Source organism: Eptesicus fuscus, chromosome 11 (assembly GCF_027574615.1).
Source record: "Eptesicus fuscus isolate TK198812 chromosome 11, DD_ASM_mEF_20220401, whole genome shotgun sequence".
NCBI classification, from domain to species: Eukaryota; Metazoa; Chordata; class Mammalia; order Chiroptera; family Vespertilionidae; genus Eptesicus; species Eptesicus fuscus.
The window spans coordinates 24,643,942-24,666,578 of NC_072483.1; the positions used below are offsets into that span (position 1 = coordinate 24,643,942).

General features: G+C 39.8%; 1 protein-coding gene across 2 annotated transcripts in view; it reads left to right on the top strand.

Moving 5' to 3' along the window:
• The window catches only part of ARHGAP15 (Rho GTPase activating protein 15), a 648,004-nt gene that overhangs the window by 100,562 nt on the left and 524,805 nt on the right, over positions 1-22,637 (top strand). For both annotated transcript variants that reach the window (XM_008143494.3, XM_054722880.1), the window contains exon 5: positions 8,459-8,546. In XM_008143494.3, the coding sequence (XP_008141716.1) occupies positions 8,459-8,546 (88 nt within the window). The remainder of the gene's footprint in view (positions 1-8,458; positions 8,547-22,637) is intronic.

The following is a 22,637-nucleotide window of genomic DNA, read 5'->3' on the forward strand; positions in this document are numbered from 1 at the left end:
TAACTTTTTACCCATTTATCAAGGTACTTTAGTATATGTTTATACATTTTGATGAGTTAGTAAACAATATTAATAGACTAGAGGCTTGATGCACGAAATTTGTGCAAGAGTAGGCCTTCCTTCCCCCGGCTGCCAGCACCAGCTTCCCTCTGGCACTCAGGACCCGGGCTTCCCTCCGGGACCCAGGCTTCCCTCACAGCCCCGGCTTCGTCCAGAAGGTCGTCCGAAAGGATGTCCAGTCTAATTAGCATATTACACTTTTATTACTATAGATACTTACTCTGTCAAGCACTTGGCTAATTTTTTACCAGAAATCCTATCTAATAAAGAGGGAATATGCAAATTGACCATAACGTCATAACATGATGGCTGCACCCACAGCGGAGGTGGGGATCCCATAACACAAGATGGCTGCACCCACAGCGGACGCCGAGTTCCTGTAACGAGCCTTAACAAAAATCAGCAGGGACCTGAGGCTGTGTGGCACTGGGCTGGGGCAGGGGACCTGAGGCTGCACCCCCCACCTGGTGGGCCTTGACAGGGGACCTCAGGCCACGCCCTTTTCACCGACACCAGGCCGGGGGACCTCATGCCGCACCCCTCACCCTGGGGCCAGGCCAGGGGACCTCAGGCCGCACCCCCCACCCTGGCACCAGGCCAGGGGACCTGAGGCTGTGCCACCCTGCCTGGCGGGGCTTGATGGGGGACCTCAGGCTGTGCCCCCTGCCCGGGTGCCCAGCTGAGGACTTAAGGCCATGCCCCCTGCCCCAGCGCCAGGCCAGGGGACCTGAGGCTGTACGCCCTGCCATGCGGGGCTTAACAGCGGACCTGAGGCCATGCCCCCTGCCTGAAGGGGCTTGATGGGGACCTCAAGGTGTGCCCACTCCTCCAGCCTGGGCCGGGGGACCTCAGGCCTCGCACCCCGCCCTGGCGCTGGGCCGGGGGACCTGAGACTGTGCCACTCCCTGCCTGGCGGGGCTTGATGGGGGACCTCAGGCCGTGCCCCCTGGCCCAGGCCAGGGGACCTCAAGGCTCATCCCCAAGCCCGGGCTGGGGGACCTCAAGGTGTACCCCCCGGCCTGGGCCAGGTGACCTGAGGCCATGACCCCCACCTGGCGGGGCTTGATGGGGATGGGGCCGGCTGGGTCTGGATCTAACCCAATGGGGGTGGGGTTGGCCGGGTCAGGGTCTCATGCGATTTTGAGGCACATTTGGATGGCTGGGGATTTGACTCTGGTTCCCGTGGCACGCCCCAGACTCTGACAGGAGGAAGATTTTCATATATATTTTACTAATTTTTGTTCATCTCTGACACTTCTATTATAGAGAAAGGGCAAATAGCAATATTAAAATATTTTCTTTAATTAATTCCCTTTTAATGTGCATGAATTTCATGCACTGGGTCACTAGTACTGAAATAATACTCTAAGATAGGCTGTATTATTACTTTCAATTTTACAAGTAGAGAAACTTGGTCACTTGTATTAACCTCTCCTTCCTTCCAAACCTTATTGTACAAAAGATTAGGGTAAGATTTTAGCCTCATCCTCTGTTTGAAATAGGTTAGTTTTTTTTTTTCCCCCTCTTGCTAGAAGCCTTTTGAGTCCAGGGAGTGAAAAACCATCCTTTTATTTTGTATCATTGACAGTACCAAGGGCTTCAATTGCCACTTAGCAACAATATTTTATTAATATTTATAAAGTTTTTTACTCAGCAATCCATAATTATGTCACCCACATCATGTACTGTGTCCTCGTTTTTGTTCCTCTTCCTCCCCGTTTTTCTTTTTATTTAGCTTCCTTCTTTCATACACTTTCTCTTTCTAAGAAAAGTTTGACCTATTTCTGAATATGAGCAAGAGTGGGTGAAGGGAAGGAGAACACATTGGCTATATGTTACATTCATAAAGCACCATAGATTTAGCCTTATTTTGAAATGAAGTTCCACAAATTTCCCCAGTGATCACAGACAGGATTGAAAGCCTAAAGCATTCATCATTCAACTTTAATTTTTAATTGTATACATTGAAAATATGGTTTAGCTTTTCTGATGAAGATTAGGGCTTCCTTCCTTTGGGGCCTCTGGATCCCAAATGAGAAGGAGCACCAGCCTCTGTGAAGCTCCCTGAGACCATAGTGAAAAGTTATTTTCAACCCTTTAATTTACAAAAGACACCTGGCAGCATGTACGCTATCTCAGTGCCCTTGTCTCCCCCTCTGCACCTCTCCCTTCATGCCTGCCCCTTCGTCGTCTCATTGTCTTATTTGTAGGTCTGCACACCTTGTCACATGTCCCTTCTCCCTCTGATCTTCAGATAGGCCTGAGAAGTACATATGTGTGTGCACGCGCGCATGGGGTGGGGAGGTGCACAGAGGAGGGGGTGGAAAGAAGTGGAATAAAGGTGGTGCAGGGTTATGTCCACTGGTGCCATTTCCATCCCAGGGCCCATCGCTATTAGACCTTTTGTTTGTTTCTTCTTCTTTCTTTTTTTGAAACCATTGTTACTAAGAATAGATTTCCTTTAGAATGTGATATGAAAGTACACTTCTGACGTGAACTTATTTTTCTTTAGCACTTTCTGCTTAGGATCCCAGTAATTCATCCCAGGCTGAACCTGTCTTTCTTTTTGTGTTCAGTAGTGAGGTCTAGAAGGAAGGTTTGGAGACCACATAATGTGGAAGTAGATTTGTTAAAGGTTGCTTTGGTTTTATGATTTTCATCATCTGCTCCGTTATAATTTCCAACATCTGATAGCTCTCTGAATATGTAAAGCTTTTCTGTTTCTTGCAGTACTGGCAGAGACGTGTATATTTATACCTCCATGTCTATTTGACCCTCCTTTTAGACATGACAAGTTATAAGAAGCTTCAAATATGAGAAGGGAGAATTAAGTTTCTAACGCACCAGTTTGAGAACGAGTCAGAACATTTAACAGTATCGGAGTGATTTTGTGGTAAATTAGCCAGGGACACTAGAGTAAATTACTTTCACTCCCTCCCCAGTTGCAAATTCAAGTCAAATCCAGTGTGACCAAGTCAACTAACAAAGGCAGGCAGCCCAAAGAAGGTCTGAAATTTACCAAGAAATCTCACATATTTTCTTCTGCATTTTGGTTAGCCACCCTATCATTATCCAAAGGAGGCATAAGAGAGGTGAATGTATAATTTAAAGTTTAATGTTTGAGCAAATGACTGTGTAAAACTTGAAGCTCTAGCTGACACTCTTATAACCATAATGAACAGTTTAAGGGGCATTCTCCATCAAATGTTCCTCAGATAAGCAGTTACAAAGTTGCTGTTATTATGTGCTGCCATCCGGTGTCCAAGTTGTAGAATGCAAAGAGTTTTAAGCCAAGCCGATGCCCAAAGAGTTTTGTTATTTTTTGTTTTGTTTTGTTTTTTTGTTATTTTCTTTTGTTTGTTTGTGGTTTTTTGTGGTTTTCTTTTTGTATTTTCACCTTCACAACTCACAATTTGTTTTAAGGAAGTCCTTTAAGTGTCTCACTAATTGCATAAATCATTGTCATTATTTGAATTTAGTTCCTCTTCCTAATTGTAGTAAGCACCTTGTCCCCCTGAGATGCAATTTGTTTTCTCTCTCTCTCACTCACACACACACATACACACACACACACAAATTAAAGTAAATGCCTGCAATTTTTGTGTCTGTTCCCTGCACTGAATCACTACCCTCAATATCAATGCCTCACATGACTGATACCCTGTAAATTTGTGGGAAGACTGGCTCACCTATTCCTAGGACCTCTGACTTAATAAAGTGGCATAGTTCTTGAGCTATGTGTCTTATTTAATCCTTAAGTCCATTCAAGTGTTTGGTTTTTTATCTTTCCTTGTGGGAAATAGAAAAGAGTGCTCTCATATTTAAGATGAGGCATTAATTGGCTCCAACCAGTGAATACATTTGCCTAGTGGTCATCATGGGAAGGTAGGAATAAAAGGGCTTGCAATTCATCATTCCGGGACAGCCCAGATCAGGCTATAAAGTGACCTTTCTCCAAAAAGAAAGACATCCAAGTGATGACAACAGTTCTGTATCTTCCTTTCTCAGAGCCTTTCATGAAGCTCTGCATACACATGCCTTATAGGACTAAGGAAGAGTTGCATACTTCCTGCTCTAGAGACAGTTGATGCAGAAGAATGAACATGGCCTTGAAGGTCCAGGAGATGTGGCCTCAAGCCCACATTTATGATTTCTGTGCCCTTGAGTAAGCTGCAGCCTCACGAAGCTTCAGTTTCCTCACCTGTAAAATGTGTCTATTACCCACCTCCCAATGTTGTTTGGATGATTTATTTGTTTCCATGTTTATTCCCTGTCTCCTCTGAGGTACGGGTAGACTTCTTGAGGTCTCTCTTATTTGCCTTTATATATTCAGTCCCTGGAACTGTGTCTGTCACGTGGTAAATGCTCAGTAGATACTTGTGCTTAGCTTAGAAATTAAATTATTTGACGCATATAAAATACCAGGTCATCTGACTGACACAAGTCCAAAAAGCCAGGAAGACCTCTAGAAAGCTTAGGTATTGGCACTAGAATTATAAATCAGCCCAAATATACTAAACCTGAAGTGTTAAACCTTTTTTTTTTTTTAATGCTAGGAATGACACATCAAAACCCTAGGGAACTAAGAAACAGAAATGGGAAATGCAGGAGATAAGTGCTTTAGCAGTCCTTGTTAATGAATAACAGCAAACACAGAGCAGAAAAAATCTAGATGTATGACCTTCCTGAAATATATACGTTTTTACTCAAAAACTTCCAGCAGGAACCTGCTAAATGTCAGATTCTGTGCCCAGAAGCTGGAAAGCTCTAAGAGGTTAGGGATAATGTCTCTTTGGGGGAACTAGGAGGGTAGAGGGTCTTATGTTCCATCCTGAAAACGGCTTCATCCTCAAAAAGTCTATTTTGAGAGTTTCATTAGATGGTTCTAGAGTCACCTGTCCTGGCTAAGCTGTCTACACTTGCAGAAATTACTTATTTTCTGAACAACAGTCACCTATAAGGATTTCATTGCATACAGAAAGCAATTCTCAGTCACTTCCTAGTTTGATGCTCCCTACTGAGTGTGGGTGACTCTGCTCATCACAGAATAATCCCATAGCAGGAAAGAGACACAGGTGCCTTCATTAGCAGCACACCTTTGTTTCTGGACTTAGGAAGAGTTGAAGGGTCCATCATGTGACTCTTAAGCCAGTGTAACTTCTAAGGGAAGGAGAGAGATTGGGAGTGTCTGGCCTTTGCCCAAACCTCCTAATTAGCATCAGGTAAAATAGTTTATAAGAGAGCTCGGATGGCTTATCTCTTGTTACAGGTTATGTACACTAGCTTTTATGATTGGAGAATTTTTACTAAAACTATGACAAAATCTGATATTGACAGTCTCCTTACCCAAGATTGTGCTGCTTAATCCTTAAAAAATGACAGTATAAATTAGTGAACAGATTATAGTACAGGCTTTGGAGTCAGAGAGACTGGGTTTGACTCTGAAATAGTGTGTGGCTTTAAGTTACCTGAACTCTCGGAACCACGTTTTCCATATTAGTACCTTTGACATCTATTTTGTGAAGCTAAACGTCCAATAGACAATCAAACTTATGCTAAGTACTCAAAATAATGATTTGTGCTAATTATTTTTAAAGTAACCATGAAAAAATGAAATGAATTTGGGACATCTAAAAGGTTGACAACATCATTTTCTTCTTCCTTATGAAACAAAATTATTTTAAGCCAATTGGGAAAATCTTTACTCTTATGCTAATACTGTAAAGGCATTATTTGCAGTTTATAAATTCAAAACAAAATAGCCCCGTATGGTAAGTGTCAGGACCGTGCCTATTACTAAGGCTTCAAAACCTGCATTTCTTACCCTCTTTGGCTTGTTCTTCGGATTTCCCTAATGGAACATTTCAAGGCAGTTCAAAGTTCTAGTGTAGAACCATGAGATAATTGAATTTTATGCACTTCAATTCTAACCAGTCCCAGTTCCAAGTTTAAGAAAGGGAAGAATAATGCCAATAAGTCCTATAAATGATCAACATCTGAAACAGATTCAAATCAGAACTATTTATCCAGGACTTGCTACAGACAGGGAGCAAATAAGGTATAGTCTCCCTGCCAAGAGGTGAAAAATAGAGTTGGAAATATAACAGGCAGGTTAAATAAGGGTTTCACCATGTCTGAGGGTGCTCCAGACTCCCTGATCGCATGCAGTCATAATTAGGGGTGGAAATAATAGATGCCCCGTCTAGACCAGCATGTTTCTAATGTCTCCCTGTTCTCTGTCTCTGGCCCTCCTAATATGATGGGGCCATCTAATATGACCTCATGAAGAGAAGGCTAAGGCTGCTCTAACTCACTTGCTGCTACCTGAAAGGACAAATGGGCACTGGGGCGAAGGAGAGAAAAGGCCTGCATGTTTGTTTTTTCTGTTCCCCCCCCCCCCAGCATCTTTATTATCATTTGATTGAAAAAATGACTCTTCATTTGAAGAAAAGTAGATCCAAGAACATAGTGTTTATATTTGCAAGTTGGAAAATACACATTGTTTCTGTTTGTCATGTTATGTTTTTTAACGTGATGATATATCAGTAAGATAGCTTCAGGCATGTAAGAACAGCCTAATCTTGTAAATATCAACTTGATTGAGTCAAAGCTGTCCTTTCAATCAAGCCCCTAGATCCTCAGGGATAAGTGGAAATAAATTACACAAAGATCTTGACTGGTCATTTAAAATATATTTTTGTGTAGTTTTCTATCGACCTGAACAAAGTCTTCCTGTAAACTTCTTTTTTAAACCACTTTTGTAAAATGAAGTCAGCTACTTTGAAATGAGTGTTAAACCAAAGAAAATTATAGCAATATGATATACTGTATAGAAACTTATTTTGATAAACATCAAGAAATACAAAGGAAAATTAAAAGCTGTGATTTTACCACCTGAATTAACTGTTGTTATATCCAGCTTTTCCCCGCATGCCAAAGTTTAATCGTTGACTCAGTAAATTCCTATTTAGTATCTACTTGTCCAAGGCACTGTGCTAGGCACTTGGGAATGTTTATGTAAATATGAAATACTTTCTGTCATTTTAGGCTTTTTAAAAATAAGGAGATAGAAATGAAATTTATAAAAACTACCTTTTAATTGGTCATAAATACTATGTGAGAAAGTTCTAGAAGGCACATCGGAGGACGTAATATTCAAACTTCCAATGAATAAGAATTAATAATAAGAAGAGGCTGGGATGTGTGAGGACACTCTTAGGTAAATAGCATGGTGTTATAAATTGCATATTGTATTATGGTCTGCATTAAAATCCTCTCATATCAATATTCTTCTATAGCAGGGGTGGGGAACCTTTTTTTCTGCCAAGGACCATTTGGATATTTATAAAATCATTTGCTTAATATAATTCACTTAATATAAATTCATGTTGCTATGAAAAAAGCTCCTAGACTTACTGAATTTCGAGTCCCGCCTCTGGTTGCCTTGGCAGGGCCAGACCGAATGATTCCTCGGGCCTCATACAGCCTGCAGGCCGTACGTTCCCCACCCCTGTTCTAAGCATAGGGTTCCTTATTCCATTCTAGGAATCTGTTATGTGCAGCTTACATACCAATCTTTCCTTTTTTGATATTTTAGGAAGAGAATTAAGAAATATTGATCCAATTCATTCTTGGGCACTCAACCTTAACAACTTGTGAGATGATTTCTTTAGGATACATTTAAATTCATAAGAATGGACTTGTTTACTCAAAACATATACACATTTTTAAAGATTTTTATAAAGCATATTGCCTAATTCATTCCAGAAAAGATGTGCTAGTTTTTACTCCCACCAACTTGTATGGGAGAATACATTTCTCCACATGTTCAAGAACCCTTGGTATTATTCCTTCAAATTCTTGCCAATTTGATTGGCAAAAAGGTAAAAAAGCATTTCACTCTTTTTATTTGCATTTCTTTGATTTATAGTGAAATTCAACATTAAAAATATTTTGAATTAGGCAGAGGCACATTAGCTATTTAGTGTTTAAGACTCAGAAATATACTAAATCAATGATGAGAAGTAACAATGAAAGAAGGTGTTCTAATTCCTATTTTTACTTTGCTATATTTGGCTTGCTGAAGGAACAACCTTTTTTATGGAGTGGGTGTTTTAGGGAACATGGATACATTAAAACTGGATTTTCAGTAGTTGAAAAGAATTTGGGGAGGATATACGAATTGAGAAACTTTTACTATAAATGCCATGTTCTTTAAAAATTACAGAATGTCCTTATATTACCCAAATTCCATACAACCTATTAACTGTAATAAAGAAAATACTTATAAGAATTCTAGTTAAAAATATAGCCTCTACTTAATCCAAATGTTGCTGATAATTTATCTATGAATAATTTCTTCAAGTGATAATGCTTTTTTCCTTTATTTTTCCCCAAGGAAAAACTGGTCTACTTCCTGGATTGTTCTTTCAAGTCGAAAAATTGAATTTTACAAAGAATCCAAGCAACAGGCTCTGCCTAATATGGTGGGTGGTTTTCTGCTTCTATTGTTCATCTTTATAGAAATACCATTGAATTAAAAATTTGGACTTATATGCATAGCCCATGGATACGGGCAATAGGTAGTGAAGATCTGGGGTCTGGGTAGGGGGTGGGAGGAGGTGGGGATGGGAGATACCTGTTATACTATCAACAGTAAAAAATATATTTTTAAAAAGTTTGGATTCAGCAAAAATCACACTAAAACCTCCAAGCTACCACCATCTGAAAGCAGATGGAGGAAATGGCTCAATAAACTTTTAATCAGATGAAGGGAAAATAGAACTTGGTGTCTGTTTTATTAAGTGGTGCATTTGGAGAATAATCACAAAATAAGATGAATGGTGAGCAGCTATCTGGTAATACGAAGGTAACCCTTTAAATTAAGGTGCCATTTATAAACGCTTTATTCTTATTTATGAAATGATCACTAAATGCAGCTACTTGCTCAAATAATGTATTATAAAGTGTGTTATAAAATGCATTAGTAATAAATGCTTAACGGATGAGACTATGGGAAGCTGTTTTAAAGAATATTATAAGACGTAAATCGTATTAAACCATGTATGTGCATCTTTAATACATGAATTTAAGTTGTTATCTAGCATGCTATAAAGTGCTTCACACATTAATAAATAATAATAAAATGTTTATAAATGGCACCTTAATTTAGGGTGCTACCAATGAGGAAACACTTTAAGTTAACAAAGTGATTTTTTATCTTAGTCTAGCTGGGACATTCACTATATCCCACTAACCTTTCTGAATATATCTATGACTCCATCTAATGGAGCTAACACAATTTCTGTATCCTCTGGTTATTACAAAGTGAAATTTGTAGGGTGTCTCTATTGTACCTGGAGGAGGGCCTCACATGTGCCCACAGGGATTTGACAGTGATAGTAAGTAGGAACAATTTTTTATTGGTTACTGGGGCAATTCAACCTCTAAACCTTGCTGCCCAAACAACAGTGCTGCCACAGGATGTAGGAGACAGTGGGCAGGCAGCATATCTGACAGCCTCCTGATTAGGAAGGACTGTAGGCAGGAACCCACCTGCCATACCCCATCGGCCTGATGGGCGGCAGGGAAAGGGGTGCCTGGCAGGAGTCAACCACAATGAACTAATTTGTATTTGGCAGGTAATGAAACGATGGAAAGTTCTTTGCTTTCCAGCCACTAGTCATGTATGCTATGTAATCCTCTTTAAATAGGAAATAGAAAATCATTTGCTAGGAGACATTTATATTTAAAGGAGAAGATTTTAGTAAGAACAAAAGGTAGCATTTGGCTTGCTCCTGATAATTGCAATAGCCTTTATCCCAAAGTGGCTTGCTGATTTTGGAATCTCGGTGCAGTCCAATCTGTAAACTAATTATGAATAAATTAAAAATATATCTCAGGCCTTTGTATTTTAAATTCAAACTGCCTCAGAAATTTGTTTTAAGGTTTTGTTTTGTTTTTATTTTTTGGCCACAGCAAGGTTAAGATAATCTTTTTAAGAAAAATAAAGTACCCCTAAGGGCCAGGCACAAAACAGCCCCCACCCCCTCAGAGGCCCTTTGTCTCCCCTTGAATGAGTTCTCAGGGGAAGGAAGTTAGTCAGGGAGGGCAGGCACTTTCCTAACTGAGTGTGGCTGCTGAGAAGATGATCTTCCTCCTCCCAGGCGACCAGATCCCCCTGGGCAGAGTTTACACGAATGTGCTGGGAAAATGGGGGTGATTTGATTCCAAGTTGAAGCATTTGGTTTATATTTATTATTTTAATCTCCTTGTATGAGAAGATAACATTATCAGCTGTTGAATTTTAAAACTCCCTTTTAGATGATAGGAAAACCTTGCAAGTCAGCTCACTAATCTCATGCCTCCAGTTCAACCTTCGAAATTGTTGTACATTGACAATAGATTTTACTTGTAGAAGAAATTTGTTAACAGGTTTTGGTGGTTGTTTGGCAGTCCCTACTTATGACTTCTGGCCCCATTTTCAATGATCTTACGGTTTCTTCTGGGCACTCATTGTCTTCAAAGGGAATTCAGGGCAGGAACCAACTGTGCTTTGTGGTAATTGGGGAAGAGAATTACAGATTCGTGTTTGTGCTGCATGAATTGTCTTGCTAGTCAACTTCTTGGATACATTTCTAACCAAGTATTAAAGGCCTAGTGGGATAGCCCACATTTCCCGATTCCAGCCTCGGAGAAACGATACGATAATTGCCAGGCTTGATTAAAGATGCTGTGGTTTTGTTTTGAAAGAGATTTATGCCCCAATTTCTGAATTTTTCTTGTGCCCCCTTACACATGTCCTGGTGTTGTTCATGTGCTCCTGGGGAAAAGGCTGTCCTTCCCTCCAAGAGGTCAGTAGAAATTGCCTGAGTATGTGCAGATGTGGTTTAAAAGAGTAAGTGGCATTTTAATCTTTACAGGAATGCTCTTTGAATGTTAATGCAGTGGTGAACTAAGTAACAAAGTAGCTAGGACCAGGACTTTGAAGTTCAACCACTGTGAACTCTATTCTAGTTTTGCCATTAGGAGCTCACAGTTACCCAACTTCTCTGAGCTTTGGAACCCTCATCTCTAAAATGGGGATAGTGTTATCTGCCAGCATAATTAGTAAGGAATGGAATTAGTTAATAAAATAAAAAAACATATAGTAACCATAAAATATTTATTATATTCTATTATAATGTATTCTATTAAAATATCTCTATATATAAAGAGGTAATATGCAAATTTGACTGGGATGCAGTAACAGTCATGACCAGACAAATTTGCATATTACCTCTTTATAGGCTGTGTGCACAGATGTGGGGGAGGGGACTCCTGCACAGTGAGGCAAGCCATGGATGGCGCAGGCAACAAGCAGGCGTGCAGAGAGCAGGCCGGAGCAGGGCCTGCCAGTCGCCGCGGTGATGATCAGGTCCACAGAGAGCAGGGCAGATCAGGCCCACAGAGGGAGTGGGAGCCGAGAGGCAGGGGGGCGTGCCCAGGCCGCCACCACTGGGAAACAGCGCCCCAGCAGGCCTGCCTCTGCGCGTGAGCTGCAGAGGAAACACCTTTTCTTATAGCTCATTGGCTAAGCTCCCTGTACACCACTCACAGTGTCCTTGATAACTTGGGTAATAAGAATCCAAGAAGGTAATCTAGGGTTTTTCCTCCTTACTCCTGGAGGTACACATGAAGGTACGCTGCTGGAGGGGCTAAGAAATGTCATATCCCGCCCTAGTCAGTTTGGCTCAGTGATAGAGCCTCGGCCTGCAGACCGCAGGGCCTTGGTTCAATTCTGATCAAGAGCATGAACCTAGGCTGCAGGCTTCTCCCTGGCTGGGGCCCAGGTCAGAGCTCATGTAGGAGGCAACCAATCAAAGTGTCCCTTTCACATTGATGTTTCTCTCTGTCTCTCCCTCTCTCTTCCACACTCTCTAAAAATCAATGGAAAAGTATCCTCAGGTAAGGATAAGAAAGAAAGAAAGAAAGAAAGAAAGAAAGAAAGAAAGAAAGAAAGAAAGAAAGAAAGAAAGAAAGGTCATATCCTATGAAAGACACGTCTTGAAAATGCCTAAAGAAAGTTGTCATTTTTTCATGGTGAAGGGACTGGAGACTGTGTTGATGAAAACACCTTGGCGGCTGGCAGTGGCAGCAGCAGCGGGGTGATAGAGCTGGCGCCTTCCCCTGATCAGCCCGCAGTGGGAGGCCAGACTGCGGTTTAGGCCTGCTCCCTGTGTCAGTAGGACATCCCCTGAGGGCTCCCGGACTGTGAAAGGGAGCAGGCTGGGCTGAGGGATCCCCCCTCCAGTGCACGAATTTCATGCACTGGGCCTCTAGCCTGAATATATTTATGATATTCTATAGTACATCGTTTAGAAAATAATTATAACCCAGTTGTTTCCCTATGTTAGTTTTGCAATTGAACTGATTCAGACACATACAGAAGAGAAATTAATTCAAGTTTCACCAGTATGTACATCCTTCAAAAAGACAAATATATATACTCATAGGCAGCATAAAATATTGTGTCTGAACACTGAATAATTCTGAAAATGAAGCCATCCCTCCATTGGGAGTTTTAGATGTACCCTCCTGCATGTCCATATACATTTTCCTTCATTGACTCTTCCCCTTAAGGCTTTCACATTTAATACAGCATGTCACAGAATGTTGTGCCTGATACCACATTCCATGTTTGGCAATTTTTCATTCTCACCAACTTTGTTTTCAGTTCATTATCAAGTCACATTTTTATTGAAAGTTGCCCTTTCCCTGAAAATAGACACAGAATCACTTTACTGGTGTTTGCAAATTAGAGATTCTTAGGCTCTGGGTCCTCAGTCAACTATGCAAGGGAAAGGAGGACTGACCTATTTTTTGATTTTGTTTTGTTTCTGTTTGTTTTTACTAAGGGCATCAAAGAGTAACCTACCACCTACTGCCACTCTCATTTTTTAACAGAAAAAGAACATATAAAATACCAGTCCCAAACCTAGGTAGGATAAAAACCTCAGAATGAAAGTCTTTAGCAAGACAGAAAACTGAGCCCTTTCAGTGTGCACTTATGTTGTCTCTGTGTTGTTCACCTCAGACCAGAGAAAGTTTGGTGCCAACTGGCCGACATCCAGTGAGGCGCAGCATTTGAAAACCACCAGTGTCCTTGGAGCGGCATATGCTGTATGATGAAGGAAAGGGCAGTGTTCCTAGTCTCATAGATTTTCATATATTCTGATTTTTAACTCACTTTAAAGTTTTTAGGTATTGTCATTGGAAAATAATACAGAAACTATTTTTAGTAAACTGTATAAACCATATACAAATATTTTAAATTATTCATCAAACTTCTATATAACCACCTCCCAGGTTAAGATATAGACCCCGTCAACCCTAGAAGCACCACCCCTTGACATTTGTCCTTACGTCAACACAAACTCATCCATGGCCACAGGGTTAAATTGTATTTACCCACTATTTTATTACCTTTCATTATTTTCCCACCTGTATCTATGCACCTTAAAAAATATAGTTTACTTTGTCTGGTTTTGAATTTCTATATATGGATTCATAGTGCATGTTTCTTTTGGTTTTTGCTTTTTTCTATCAGTATGTCTTGTTTTTTCTTTCTTTCTTCTTCTTTTTTTTTTTTTTTGTTCTTCTATATTTTTCTCTACTTCTTTGGTAGTGACACACTTTGTTTCTGTTCTGTTAGTGGCCTACCTAGGATTACATTGATACTTATCAAAGGCTAAAGCAAAGCTAATCAAATATTTTACCCTCTGCCAAAACATTAACTTAAAATATGTTTAATCTATTTATGTCTTTTTAAAAATGTGTTTTTATTGATTTCAGAGAGAGGAAGGAAGAGGGAGAGATAGAAACATCAATGAGAGACAAATATCAGTCGGCTGCCTCCTGCACACCCCACACTGGGGATCGAACCCACAATCTAGGCACGAGCCCTGATTTAGACCAGAACTGGCGATCTTTTGGTACAAGGGACAATGTTCAACCAACTGAGCCAGGCTATTTATCTCTTTTTAAAATGTAATTTATTCATTTTATTTTTTATGTATTTTTAAAATATATTTTTATTGACTTCAGAGATGAAGGGAGGAGAGAGAGATAGAAACATCAGTGATGAGAGAGAATCATTGATCACCCTGACTGGGAATCAAACTGTGACCTCCTGGTTTGTAGGTTGGTGCTCAACCACTGAGCCATGCAGGCCTGGCTATTTTTTTCTCCTACCACTATTTATTCCCCCCTACCTCTTCCCTCTATAATTCCCCCCTCCCCCTGCAATCATCACACTGTTGTACTGTTGTTTGTGTCCATGAGTTCTCTCTCTCTCTCCCTCTCTCTCTCTCTCTCTCTTTCTGGCTCAATCTCCTTCCCAATGTATATGCTTTTGCTGTTTTGTATTTTAATTTATTCTTTTTATTTTTTATTTTTTAACACCACTAGAGATTATTCATTCTCTTTTATGTATAGAGTCAATGTTGGTTTCCATTTGCCCAATATTTACCATGTTCTTTGCTATTTATTTCTTCCTGAATCTTAGACCTTCCTTCTAGGATCACTTTTCCTTCTGTTTAAAGTGTATTCTGAGAAATTCCTGTAGTGAGGGTCTTGTGGTGACAATCTGTCTCAGTGTCTGCTTGTTTCTAAATGTCTCCATTTCTCCCTTAGTCTGGAAATATATATTCTCTCTGGATATAGAATTTTCAGTGGGCAGTGGTTTTCTTTCATCACATCTAATATATCATTCCACTGTTTTTGTGTGTATGTGCATATGTTTTGTTTGTTTGTTTTGAAATTTGATGTTTGTTCTTATATTTGAGTTGACTCAATCTCATTTCTTACTGGACTCAGACTTAGAGATTTCAGAGAGGACAGCCTATGTCTCATGGCTATTTGTTCCTGACATTTTTCTTTGGCTTCTTTTATTCTCTTAGCCAAAAGTTTAACATATTCTTTAGCCTCTTTCTAATTTTTCGCAGTGCATTGTTTCTTCAGAGCAATACACTGTTTCTGTTGCAGTACACGCGGAGTAACAAGACTCTTGTTGAATCTTGGGTGCTTTGGTCTGAGGTTTCTTACTGTCTTTGTATAGGGGCTTTCTCACAACATATTGACAGACATAGTCTTATTTAGAGATAGGAGAGTTTGCGGATTCTGCTAGCTCTCTTGGGCCCCAGGCATTGAGGCACAGTAGTATCAGTGAGACCAGAAATATCTTTCTCCCCCCTTTTAAACAATGAGCACATTAAAAACACTGAGATTGGCACCCACAATGCAATCCTGAACGGATTTGCACTTTCTCTCTCCAGTGCACCTTGGTCTAGAACAGGAGTGCCCCTTACCCAGCAGCAGTCAGACACTCTCCTTGGTGGGGAAACTGTATTTGTCATCCCCACCACTGATTTCAACCACATAACCCTTCCATTCTTAACCCAGAGCGTCAGCAGCAACTTCTGTGGCTACACACCTCTCCTAGGAGGTACAAGTTAGTATCACCGTCCACTTCAATGAGTCTCTGGCAGCCAGGGGCCGGGAAAGCAATGCTCAGTTTCATTCCTGAAGCAGCCAACTGCCTCTGAGGTGCCATGAAAAAGAGCACCACTGCTTTTGGTCATTTGTGACTGAGATCAAGAAGTTACCGGCTTGTCCACAGTTTCACCATGATGCATGCAGATGTCAGTTTCCTTTTATTTCCCCTGCCTGGATTGTTGGGCCTCTTGAAATTATGTATAACTGCCATTAACATTTTTTAGGAAATTCCCAGATAATATCTTTTCAAATGTAGCTTCTTTTATATTCTCTGTCTCTTATTTTCTTTTAAACCTTTAGTTAAACCTATGTTAAGTTTGCTCACTCTATTCTCAACATGTTTTACATTCTTCTTTTTTCTATGTTTGTCTTTCTGAACTGAAATTTCCAAATAATTTATCTTGTTTTATATTCTGATTAATTAATTCAGTCTCCCTCTGTGATAAACATTGTTTTCATTTCAGTTATTGTAATTTTCATTTCTAAAATTTACTTTGTCATGTGTTACAGTTGTTTCCTGCAACTATAACAAGATTCTTTTTTTTTTTTTTTTTTTAATTGGGAAGCAGTGTTTTATATTCTGTCCTGTGATTCTAACATAAGAAGTTTGGTCTCTTTCTGCTGGTTCTCACCCATATTACTTTGTTTCCTTTATGTCTGGTTATCTTTGCCTGTGCTCTAACCATTGTTATTTTTTTAATATATATTTCTTTATTGATTTAAGAGAGGAAGGGGGAGAGAGAGAGAGAGAGAGAGAGAGAGAGAGAGAGAGAGAGAGAGAGACATCAATGATGAGAGAGAATCATTGATCGGCAGCCTTCTGCACGGCCCCTACTGGGGATCAAGCCCGCAACCTAGGCATGTGCCCTTGACCAGAATCGAACCTGGGACTCTTCAGTCTGCAGGCTGATGCTCTATCCACTGAGCTAAACGGGCTAGGACCTAATCATTGTTATTGAAATATCATGGGATATTCTCTGAGGCCTGGAATAAATATGTACTATTCTAGACCATTTTGCATTTTTCTCAAGGGGTTTGAGACACTCCCAGTGACTGATCAGCTCAATTTAGGTTAACAGTTTAAAACTCTTAGATTATCCTATATAATAAAAGCCTAATATGCTATGTGTCCAGTCATCCATTCAACCAATCAAAGTGTAATATGCTAATGATATGCTAAGACCACTCAACCGCTCCCTAAGATGTGCACTGACCACCAAGGGTCAGACAGTTGACTGGTTGACCAGTTGCTATGATGTGCATTGACCACCAGGGGACAGGCGCTCTGACCAGTAGGTTAGCTTGCTGCTGGGGTCCGGCTGATCAGGACTGAGCAAGATGGGACAGACATGCCCTGAAGCCCTTCTGTGGTCCCTCCCAGGCTGGCCAACCTCCCACGTCCCTCCCGGCCCCAATCATGCACTGGTGGGGTCCCTTGGCCTGGCCTGTGCCCTCTTGCAATCCGGGGCCCCTCAGGGGATGTCATAGAGCCAGTTTTGGCCCGATCCCACAGGCCAGGCCGAGGGACCCTACTGGTGCACGAATTCATGCACTGGGCCTAGTATGTACACAATAGGAGGGCTACTACTGTGCTACAACTTCTCAGAGACAGAATTAGTCTTTACTCTTTGTTTTTTTCTTCTATTACATTGCTCATCTATAAAGGCAGTCTTCTTTATAATCCCTTGCGATTGGAGAAAACACATTTAATATTGGTTCTTCTTTATCATTTTTAAAAAATATGTTTATATTTATTTCAGAGCGAGGAAGGGAGAGGGAGAGAGATAGAAAAATTAGTGATGAGAAAGTATTATCAATCAGCTGCCTCCTGCATGCTCCTGACCTGGGATCCAGGCCACAACCCAGGCAAGTGCCCTGACAGGGAATTGAACCCTTGACCTCCTGGTTCATGGGTGGATGCTCAATCATTGAGCCACACCTGCTTGCCGGGCAGTTCTTTTTTATCTTTTTCAAAAACCCTTAGGCAGTACTTTTTCTATTATTCTGTGAGCTCAATTGACCTAAATTTAAATGTAGAATATAAACAGACTACAGGCCTGGTACATGAAAATTCATGCACTCGGGGGGAGGGGGTCCCTCAGCCCAGCCTGGACCCTCTTGCAGTCCAGGAGCCCTTAGGGGATGTCCAACTGACGGCTTATGCCTGCTCCCTGCAGGCCTCCCTCTGCAGGAGGTGACAGGATGGGCTGATCAGGGGAGGGTACCAGCCATCAAGTGGCCAGCCCCCCCCCCCCATTACCCCTCCACTGCTGCTGGTTTCCACCGCCCCCCCGATCGCCATCCCCTCATCCTCTCCCTCTGCCTGCTGACACACTCCTTGGAAGGCCTGGCACCTGCTTGCTGGCCCCTTCTCCCACAGGTTGTTCTGCCATTTGGTCAATTTGCATATTACCCTTTTATTATATAGAATGCCCTCAGGCAAAGGGCAGTATGTTCACTTGACATGCACTTTTTCTCTCTGGGTTTAGAATCCCACCTCCAAACATTATTTTCAGTCCCACTTTCCATTATCTTTTCAGCCTTTTGTTCTTTTTGCGGGGAGAGGGGGAGGGAAGGGGGGTATGGTGAAAATACATTCCCTCCTGCTCCAAAGGAGTTTGATATTATAGACAGGGATGCAAATTAAACTAAAATGATATGAAATTATATGAATGATAGGGAAAGGAGACAGGAGTGTACTGTTTTAGATAGGATAGTCTGGAAAGACCTCTTTGAGTTGATATTTGAGCAGAGCTGAATGAAAATGTAGGAAGCCTTGGAGGAATCCAAAAGAAGGATGGTCCAGGCAGAATAGCAAGTTAGAAAAGTCCAGAAACTTAATGTGCTTGGCATTTGGAAAAGAAGGGAGGAGGCCAGGGTGCTTAGAGCACTGTGAGTCTGGGTGAAAAGATTGTGGGGAATTCAGCCCTTTGTTCTTTAAGATAATTTTAAAAAATTAGCCAGCATTTTTCATTGTTTTTAGTTGGAGAGTTGATCCAGATAACATAGTTTCTCATTACAGTTTACCTCACTTTCATTTAAATATGCAGTTGGTTAATCAAGTTTGTGCTATTTATATAAGCCTTGGTAGGAAAAGGCTTCATAAGAATATGTATTGAAATCCTACAATGAACAGCTTGCTCGTTAGGGCTACATATAAGGCACAGAGATATAATCAGGAATAATCAAGATATCGTCTTTGCTTTATAGCATCTCTGCCAAAAAAATAGGGTGAGATGAAATAAGAAACATAGAAGAGGTGTTGTTTTTTGTTTGTTTTTTTGTGATTTAAAGGAGAGAGAGCTCACATCTGTGAAAATTAGAATTGGGCCTTGAAGGATGGTTATAATTTCAGTATGAGGATTTGTAGGCAGGGAATTTCAGTGGAGTAAGAAATATGAACAATGGCATGAAACAGAATGGGCAAGGTCTGTGTGCTAAAAAGAGGAATACTTTTTTTTTTTTTTTTCCAGTTTCGTTGGAAGATAGGATAAAAGAAGAGGACTTAGAAAAGTGTCATGGGCTGAGATTTGCTTTCAGGGACAAATCTATAATAAGGTGTATTTAGTCCCCAGACATCTTCACCCTGTAATAATCTATGATAGCTATTCCTTTCTTAAAAATATGTTTTTATTGATTTTAGAGAGAGAGGAAGGGAGAAGAATAGAGAAACAGAAACATCGATGAGAGAGAAATATAAATCTGCTGCCCCATACTGGGGATCAAGCCTGCAACACAGGCATGTGCCCTGACCGTGAATTGAACCAGCAACCTCCTGGTTCATGGGTCAACACTCAACCACTGAGCCACACTGGCTGGGCATAGCTTTTTTTTTTTTTTTTTAACAAATATATACTGAACAGAAGTATGACTAGGTGTTATGTGTCCAGGCCTATCATGAGGAAAAGTCAACGAGGAATTTGACTCATCTGGGATCAAGGCTTCCTCTCATTTAGACCAAGAGCAAAACTGTTGCTCAAAGCACCTACAGTATTATTTGTTTCTTCTGGTGCTAGATAAGTCCTAAGGAAACAAAAGTTGTCAATTTGATATATCCTCTGAGGCCTTTACTCACGCATCTGGCATTTTTCAGGTACACATACCTATTTTAGTATCAGTGGAGTATGTCCAAGGCTCCAGCACTTCATTTGCAACTTGCCTCCTAATTACCTGCTGTACTTTATGATTTTGGAGCTTGTTTGATATGGAGTAGACACCTGACTCAAGCCATAGGATATGACAAAAATTCATTACTGGTTAAAAAAACCTCATAAGAACAAAACAAAACAAAAAAACACACCCATTGATTGATTACCTCATGAAGCTCTGTAATTTAGCGCATCCACTAATTTATCTATTCTATGAACAATTAACTCCTAACAGGTGTCACACAATGTGGTTTTAAGTCCTAAAGAGATATCTAGATGAATAATATATGATTTCTGCTCACATGTGCAGTACTGCACCCTACTAAAATAAACACATTGTGCAAAGTACATTTCTAGTTTAAGAAATGTCTCCACCAAATCAGACCAAATGCACCTTATTCTCAGCAATCAACTGTTTCTGTTTCATTTAACACAGAGTACTCTCAGAAAACTTAGTGTCACTTTTGACATAAATTCAAAAGCACTATAGACATTAAAAGGAATATTTATAGCCTGAAATGTAAGGTTCTGAAGTCAGTATGTTCAATATGAAACCCACATATTAATTTTGTATGTAACTCTTTTTTTTTTTTTGCTACTTTTATGTTTTTTACTTTATATCATGCTACTACTTTTAGTAAGAGGCAAATACTGGCAATTTTATTTCATATGATGGAAAACTTTTCAAGGCATTTAATAAACTTACATTTCTGAAACGATTCATTCAACCATAACCTTTAAAGCCAATAATATTAATAATAGTAGTAGCAATAATAATTGATTAATATCAAAGTTCTCATTAAAATATTTTGTTTGCTCTTTTAATATTATTTACTTCCAATCAAAATAATGAGCACAGTCATTAATTAAATAATGCAATACATCTAGTGCTCATTCACTGTAGTTTGTCTTTAATAACAAAATGGACTTATTTATGGGAGTAAAATGATGAGATTTAGCAAAAATATGAAAATAGTTTCAATCAGAAAGCTATTCATGAATTATTGAGTGGTTTGTGCAAAATGAATCTGAAATGATTTTATCTTTGTAAAGTGTGTTGAGCCCTTATTCAGATCCCTGTTGAAAAAGACCATAATAAATGGAAGGGCAAGCAATAGATCTACCAACCTTAGCCTAATAAGGCATTTTAAATCTCTCTTTAATGTTTTAATTCTCACAATGATAGTGTTCTGGCAAAGTCAGCGTGGTTATCATTGGGCAGTTTATTACAATAGCCATAGTTTGCACTATTATATGATCTCACCATACATTTAAAAATTAGAAAAATATAACAGTTGAAAATCTAGAAGATAATTGGTGGATGTGGAGATGCAAAACAAGAAAGAAGAAAAATAAATTGAATTCTAGTATTTTATGAACATAAACTCGGTAAGAAGAAAAAAATGAAATCAAGTGATCAATATCACTATAAATGAAGCCATGTTCTCTGGTTATAATTTTCTCAAGATTTGGCCATTAACCACAATAAATTTTGTATCTTATGTAATTTTTAATAACCACAAAAATCTATGAAATTGATAAGATGCTTTATGAATGGATAATTGCTTATTGTCCAATAAACCTCACCTTAGGCTCTCTCAGAAAACTATTTTAATTATGAAGCTTGACTCTCTGTGGTTTATCATTTTGGTCAATGCAATGCATCTGATTTAGAGCTTGCATTTCTCTAAGATAAAAGAGACTTTTACTCCACAGTGCACTTCTTAATTTACTGAATATATGTAGTTAGTCTTTCTTAAAAATTCTCTACTAAATTGAAATGTGCTCAGATGCAATATATCTCATTAGGTAGAAATAGGGGTTTCTAAGTCAGAACACCTGAGTGAGGAATCACAGCTTCACATTTTATTTGTTGCTATAATCCTTAGAGATCTTGACTGCAGTTTGGAGCTAATAAGATTACCTACATCATATAGTTATTTTGAGGTTATATGAGAAAATTGATGTAACATGCTTTTCAAATAGCAGAAGATAATAAATCTTCATTATATTTACTATTATTAATGTTATTACTACATGAAGCAATAGAGTATAGTGGTTAAGACAACAGGCTTTGGAACCAGATAGAATTTGGGATTCAAATAGCCAAATTGCCACTTAATGGCAGTATATTTAAACTCTCTGTCTTAGTTTTTTATTTTGTTTTGTTTTCTTGTTTGTTGTTGTTTGTTTGTTTTAACAATAAAATAAATATTTTTCAGGTAGCGGAACACTTTCTGCTGTACAAATACAATCCAAAATGTTTGCAAAGCCTCATTTTTACCGATACTGCACAAGAGCTATTCATCTCTGCCATGAGAAAAGTAACAATTGTCTCAGCCCTGATTCCGTAGAAAACAAAGCCTGAACTAAGTATCCATGATTTATTTGGGAGGCATGAATGCAGACACAAAGGGTGAATTAAAAAGGAAGTGAGGCAGGAAATGTTGGGAAATAGTAGAGGGGATGTGCTACCATGCTGGCTACTACTCTACAGTGCCTCAGACACAGAGGATTATTGAGCAGGGGCAGAGGAAAGAGGTTTTATCTGCCATGTTTCTTCCTGCTTCCTTTTGGTTCAAGTTGATCATCTGGTCTTCACTTCCTGCGTTCCATGGACTCTGGGTACCCCCTTGGATGGCTACTCAGAAAGTCAGATCCTACACTCTGTAAAGAGGCATTTATTTCATCCCGTTCTGGAAGTGGTCGGGAAGCCAAAAGCCTGTCTGCACTTTGGCAGCCAGGAGGGAGGGCTTACTATTCCAAGAGAGTGACTGACTGGCAGTCCTCAGGAAGTGGGACCATATGGGCTGGTTATCTAGAAGGACAGCTGAGATGGACAGAGTAGAGTAGGGTCTAAGGAAGGACTCTGAGGGGGCACCTGAGGCATCAAAA